This window comes from Esox lucius, chromosome 9, assembly GCF_011004845.1.
Source record: "Esox lucius isolate fEsoLuc1 chromosome 9, fEsoLuc1.pri, whole genome shotgun sequence".
In the NCBI taxonomy this organism is placed as follows: Eukaryota; Metazoa; Chordata; class Actinopteri; order Esociformes; family Esocidae; genus Esox; species Esox lucius.
In genome coordinates, this window is record NC_047577.1 from 24,967,938 (window position 1) to 24,975,214 (window position 7,277).

A 7,277-nucleotide genomic window follows, 5' to 3' on the forward strand; every position below is an offset into this window, starting at 1 on the left:
GACTATCTGGCCTACACAGATGCTGCCAACACACCTGCAGCAAAGTATATACCACCTAATTTCACAGACACTGTTTTGAACAATGGCGAGGCACAGCCGGGGGAGTGGAGAAGACAGGTCACAGAGGGAGGCACCTTGGCTGAACTTTTTGTTTAAAATGCAAAAAACTTGCACTTTTCCTGAATTTTAAATCAAAGAATATCAATAAAATTAAACAATATTGAATAAAGTAACTCAACATTCATGAATTGTACAAATTATTTTCACTCAAATCACCAACAAAAGTTATTTAGTCACTTTAGAAAGATTACTTCAGCAACATTGTGGGTGGGGGGGGGGGGACTGAAACAGTCTTCAGGACATCCTTTGCCCATCTCAAATAAAAGCTGATGGATTTTGAACTTGACTAAACTTTTATATTGTGGCAGTTTGCAGTTCAGGTCACCTCTGCGCTGATCCAGAAGGTTAAGTCGAGCTGTCAGGTCATCGTTGTTCCTAATTTCCTTTGGTGCTCTCTAGGAGGATAAAGAGGAGTCAAGGCAGGATGTACCTGGAGAGACACTCCTAGGTTGTTTTTGGTGGACAGATCTTTGGTAATTAGACGTGGCAGGTTCTAATGATGGTCTGTTCTAAGCCTCGGGGCCAACTGATGCAGCTGGTGAAGTTACATTTGAATCCAGGTCAGTTTCAGGTGACTGCAGGATTGATGAGCTTCTCCTGTACTCCATCTGCAATGACAATTTGATTTAGTATTCAACAGGTCTACTCAACCAGAAGGGGGAGAGGGGCATAACATTAGCTTGCAGTACAAGCCAACTGAAAATAAACAGGCATATGCCTGCATTCAAGTAACCTTAAACTTATCCCACAATATCGCTGTTGTTGTATAAAAGTAATCTTCACTTTACCATTATCTTAATCTCTTCTCCCTGCCGTCTCCTATCCTCTGTTCCACTCTGGTCTACTCTCCTCTTCCATGTCCCCTGCTGGGTTTCTCTGTACCATTCTGTCCCTCACTATCAAGACTGTCTCTTTCCTGTCTACTAAAGTAATGCATACACTTATAAAAAACACAAAGCATAACCTTTAAGAGATGGTAATAATAATGTTCTCCTAATTAATAAAGTTATTCAGGTTCAAGTAAATACAATTATATTGAAATTTTAACTAAAATTGCCTGACACTTGTCCCTGTTCCCCCCTTCTCTTTAGACAAAAATATTTACTCAGAAACTTTGCATTTAATGTTGGATGAACAACTAGCTAGCATGGCGAAATAGTGCTATTAGTACTAGCTAGCCAAACCTGCTTTACATAAAACGTCTGTTTCTCAACAGATCTCAGTATTAATGGGGATACAAATGTGGCAGGAATATAGATAGCTACATGTTAGCTAATTAACGCAGACATGCAAACAAACGATTGGTTCCTGTAAAATGAATGCAACAGAATCACTGGAGTATATATTTTAGTAATCGCAGTTTAGGATGTAGTCTAGTTTGTCCGACAACGTGACTTAATGTTTCGTTTACACCCAGTCCATAGGGATAACTCTGTATTGAGAAAAACGTCAACTAAGTTTCGTTTTTCTTTCCTGTCTTGCTAACACGAATCTTTAATCGCCAGTTAGCCAACTTTCTAGTAGAAGTAATCAACAATGAAAAACTTAACTTACCTCGTTTGTATCCTCGCCAAAATTAGAGTAGGTTTCACATTCCCGGACAGCCAAGGAAACATATATACATATATATATATAAAACGGAGGAACTTTTTTCCCTCCTGTATTGCCACTTGTACTCTTCAATTTCTTCTTTCTTCTTATATATTTATCCCTCATCAGCTTTCACCTTTTTTGGCAAGTTTCTGGCTTCGACCAGAATTTCTTCCATATCAAAAGTTAATCAGTGATCAGCGTCTTGTGAGCAACATTAAAGAAACACTTCCGAGACCAACGAATTACTTAAAAATTTAGATAAATTGAGCTTATTAATTGTTTGAGAACATGTACCTCTCAAAACATTGACAACAATTCAAATATGATCATATTTAAGAGTAATTTCGATAAAAAGTGGGTGTTAAACACGTTCCAAGGGTAAAATTCAGACAATGCCAATGGCAGAATATGGAATACATATTTCCTCATAGCTCATAAACTATTTAATATTCCACAGAGGAAGCAGTGTAGGAAATGTCCAGGAGAATGTGTAGAGTAATACAAACCTGTCTAATCATGTGGAACGGTGTGCTACATCAAGCAACACAATATTTCCACACCCTCTTTTTCCACAATGTAACTTAATGGATATGAAATACATATTAATTCATACAGAAAAAACTATTCTATACGCCGCAGTGAATGTATTGTAGGAAATGTTCAGGAAAGTGGATAGAGTAATTATATGCAAAAAAAATCAAGGGGCACTGTGTATTTGCAATTGTTGCTGGTGTTTTACTCCGCCCACCCCATTGGCCACAATGAAACTCAATGCATTTGAAATATATATTGGCTTATAAAAAAAATCTGTTCTATACGCCGCAGTGAATGTATTGTAGGAAATGTTCAGCAGACTATATAGATTGATTATATGCAAAAAAAATCAATAGGCACTGTGTATTTGAAATTGTTGCTGGCATTTTACTCTGCACATACCATTGGCCAAATTACAAATTGATGAATATCCATCAAGTTACATTGTGGCCAATGTATCTCTGTTGTGTCTGTGTTTATTTACAACATTTTAGTGATTTCCTCGATTTTTTTACCAAAAGCACCATTTGTAATCAGTTATCCCCGCTGCATCCAGAACATTGGACATGTAATTCATAGTTGGTGTATGTGGTATGAAGGTAAGCATAATATTAACCTTTTTTTTCTTAATATATATCACCAAAACTTTGGCAAAAAATACCAAAACTATATGGTGTACAATAGGCAATCCTCAACACTTTTTAGTCAATTTGACATTGGTCCTGGGAAACTGGTGTAGTTGAATATGATAAAAGTGGGTTCTATGATTGCTATGGAAATGCAAGTGACCATTAGCACTCAGGTCATGAAAGTGCCCTGGGCTAAATGCAATTGTTTTTTAAACTATTTTTTACACCTGGTTTTCTGCAGGAAAATTTAATCTGAAATGCCTCTGTTTTATCAAACTGATTCTGTTTTGATAATGAATAGCAAAGTGTTGCAGCTCACTGTGCCTTTAATTACTCTTCAAGAACATTTCCATTCATACAAAGGAACCAATTCAAAACATGGTTGTTGTTTTTTTCATGTCGATAGCCATAGACCATTTGATATACAGATATGGAATTAATGACACATCTCTAAAAGTTATACCATATTGCTTTCTCTGGTGATAATTTCACTTATGATGGTGACATTGATGTGTAAATGGTTACACTGATTAAAGGCCAGGTGAGGGGCCAGTTAGTGTATTAACATTGAAATTGATGACATGTTCTATAGATGTTGGACTTTCATCATGTGTAATTTTGTTTATTCACATGTAGATACATTGACACCTAGTTAAGTAATTGGGTAACACTACTGTGCAGTGGAGCTTTCTGGATAACACTAGAGAAAAAACAAGTCTTAATTTGAACACAAATTTGAGTAAACTATGCTCTGAAAAGAATGATGAAAATACCTGTAGAGAAAATTCTGTAGAGAAACTTTAACACTATATCGACTGAGACCAAATGTTATGTGAAACAGTGTTGAATTCAACTCTATTGGAGTTAAATTAACACTTCTATTTTTACTATGTAATCCTTCAGACTCATCCTCTATGCCTATGGGATGCTCTTTTTATACACAATCTTGTTACTAACCTGTTGCCAATTAACTTAATTAGTTGTGAGATGTTCCAACAGGTTATTGTTTTTAGCATTACACAATTTTTCCTGTCTTTTGTTGCCCTGTCACAGATTTTTTGAAACATGTTGCTGGTATCAAATTCAAAGTGGGCATGTATTTTTCAAGAAACAACAAAATGTCTCAGTTTTGATATGTTGTCTTCGTACTATCTTCTTTCAGCTATCATTGCATTCTGTTTTTCTTTACATTTCACACAGCGTCCCAACTTTTTTGGAAAAGTTACTAAACGTGTAAGGAGCTTTGCATCCCAAACGCACACAGACACACACAAAAACTCTGCATACGCACTAACAGACACGCCTTGCGCATTGGAGTCTTGTCTCAGACAAGTTGTACATTTCACACTCAAACATTGCTGGTAAACTTTTATATTACTCTAGTAATTCTTTCTCACTTGCTTATACCATTATTTACTGTCAACGAAATGACAGCTTGAAGTTTGTAATGAGCTTTCAAATTTACATCAGTAATAGCTGTGATGAGCTTAATGGAATACGGGTTTTCTGTTGCAGCTATTAAAAACTCTTGCAGCTATTAAAAAACAACACTTCTTGGTGTGTTAAATCCCTGGGGAGTTAACACTGCTCGCATAATATCATGCTGCTAGAAGAACGGTAATGAAGCATTGATTGGCCATCACTATTGTCATTTATATTGATAGATACGGTATCAATGTCATTCACAAATGGCTAATTAGCTGTTAAAATGGCCAGTGGCAAAAGAGGACTTGTTCAGGATAGACAAAAACTTTGCTAGCTGAAAACTATGTTATAAGTCTAAAATGATACTGCTTACTGTTATATTGCAAATGTTTCTGGTGGATTTTTGAATTATGTCTTAGGATTTGTTCAGGATAGACAAACACTGCTGACTACATGATTCTCTTCTCTTTTCACTTGACAAGAAACTCAGTTATCGTAAGTAGTTATTGTATCAATGTCAATCACGAATGGCTGTTAAAACGGCCCATGGCAAAAGCCATACAGTTCATAGATGCTACTTGTTGTGGAGGAAAGATTTACAAGAAATGTTGAACACAATAATTAATGATGTCTATAGAAATATTAGAATCTGACATGATGTTAATGCATGAAATAATTATATGATGTCAAGAGGGTATACCGAGGTAGATGTGTAGTTTATTGACATAGTGGTTAAAGACGCAGCCTTTCATGTTTGTGATCCCAGACCAAGAAAATTAAACACTCCTCTCTTAATTGACTGTTTCAACAATGTTGCTTCTTTGTACATGTTACAGATCCCTTTGACATGATTATGGTTACCTTGGCTTAGGTTTTTTCTGCAATTAGAAGAAATATTTAGCAAAATACTGTATAAGTTACCAGCAAGAGTTTCTTAAAGATTTCAACAACTTCACCTCCACATTCATTTGTACTGATCTACCAAAAAGTTACTGTAACACATACAAACAAGTACTATTCTAAACTGCACAAACAAGTATACACATACATCTGACAAATACAATTCAGATAATGGTTAACTCAAGTTGGTTAATTAGTCTTTCGTCCTTACTTTATAACATAATTCCTATTATGAGGGACAGTTGCATGAACATGTATAAAATGTTTAGGTGAATCTCATTCTTACCAGAAACTGCTCAAGATGTAATAAAAAGTATTAAAAACACTTACCTAAAAGGAAGACCAGACAGAGAAGAGCAACTTGGATCATGACGGCAGCTATGTGTTTAGTATAAGTGTCTGGCACATGGGAATGTATGCAAAATGTACCAGCAGGTCTGTCAGAGAGTATGCGACTTGTCTGAGACAAGACTCCAATGCGCAGGCGTGTCTGTTAGTGCGTATGCAGCGTTTTTGTGTGTGTGTGTGTGCGTTTGGGATGCAAAGGTCCTTGCACGTTTAGTAAACCATGAACAATTACGTGAAGACCTCTGGCTGCTACTCACCTAGAAAAATGCTTATTTTGAATTAGGGATTAAGGTTAGGGAAATAAGATATGATTTGAATTATAGTCTATTGGTAGAGTTTAGGATTAAGGAGTTAGAATTAAAGGTTATGTTTACACTACCATTTAAAAGATTGGGCTCACTTAGAAATTGTAACGTCTCGTAGTAGGTAGAAAAAAGGTGCAGAGGTCAAGAAAGAAAGGTCCTTTAATCAAAGAACCTAGAGGTGACATCCAGGAACATGATGTAGGAACAAGGAACATAGACATCACACAAAACAGTTACAGACAAGAAACACTAGGTGAGGGGCAAATGAGATACAGGTGAAGAGTAAACTAGACAAAGGTGAAACCAATCAAAGGACATAGAAAAAACAGAACCACAACACATTGAAATGTAACAGCCAGCACGGCACAGACTGTGACTGGCTGTTATGGTAACACCCCCAAGGCGCAGCTCCAGCAGCATACAAGAAACGTGGGGAGGCGGGATGAAAGGGCAGCAGGTGGAGGCTCCTCCTCGGAACAGGAGTGGGGAGTGATGGAACTGGATTATGACAGGTGTTGGATTAATTCCAAATAGTCAATGAATTGGTAAGACTTTAAAAAAGGGTACATTAATTGAAATTAGTTCATGATGTGGTAAATATTACCAAACATTAATTATATGTCTTAATAAACATGTATTCATGTTTGATAATATTAGCTAAAGCAGTTATACATGTACAGCCCCGTTTCCCAACAATTTGGAATGCTGCGTAAAATGCAAATAAAAACTAAATGCAATGTTGTGCAAATCATTTGTGCCTATATTTAATTCACAATTGTACAATGACAACATGTCAAATGTTGAAACTAAGAAATTTTATTGATTTTGTAAAAATACATGCCCATTTTGAATTTAATGCCAGCAACATCTTTCAAAAAAGTTGGGACAGGAGCATGTTTTTTGCATCACCTCTTTTACCAATGCTCCATTAGCATTTGGGTACTGAGGAGAACAATTGCTGTAGTTTTGAAAGGGAAATGTATTCCAATTTCTGCTTGATATAGGATTTCAGTTGCTTAACAGTTCAGGATCTACTTTGTTGTTTTTTTCCGTTTCTTAATGCGCCAAATGTTTTCAGTGGCTGAAGGTCTGGACTGCAGGCCAGTTTAGCACCCAGACTCTTTTACTACGGAGCCATGCTGTTGTAGTACATGCAGAATGTGGTTTGGAATTGTCTTGCTGAAATTATCAAGGCCTTCCCTGCATCCAAAAATAATATACAATTTTGATTTGTTAGACCACAGGACAGTTTCCTACTTGCCTCAATCCATCTTAAATGAGCTTGGGTCTAGAGTAGGCAGTTGTGTTTCTGGATCTTGTTTATATATAGCTTCTTCTTTGCATGGTGGAGTTTTAACTTGCATTTGTGGATGCAGTGACATACTCACCCATCTGGACAAAACCAACACCTATGTGAGAATGC

General features: G+C 36.5%; 1 protein-coding gene across 1 annotated transcript in view; it reads right to left on the reverse strand.

The window, feature by feature from the left end:
- The window catches only part of LOC105008762 (5-hydroxytryptamine receptor 3A), a 98,459-nt gene extending 92,820 nt beyond the window's left edge, over positions 1 to 5,639 (reverse strand). Inside the window, exon 1 of the mRNA XM_013131355.4 lies at positions 5,532 to 5,639. Within this exon, the coding sequence (XP_012986809.1) occupies positions 5,532 to 5,571 (40 nt within the window). The 5' untranslated portion in view covers positions 5,572 to 5,639. The remainder of the gene's footprint in view (positions 1 to 5,531) is intronic.
- Positions 5,640 to 7,277: the final 1,638 nt, after the last annotated feature.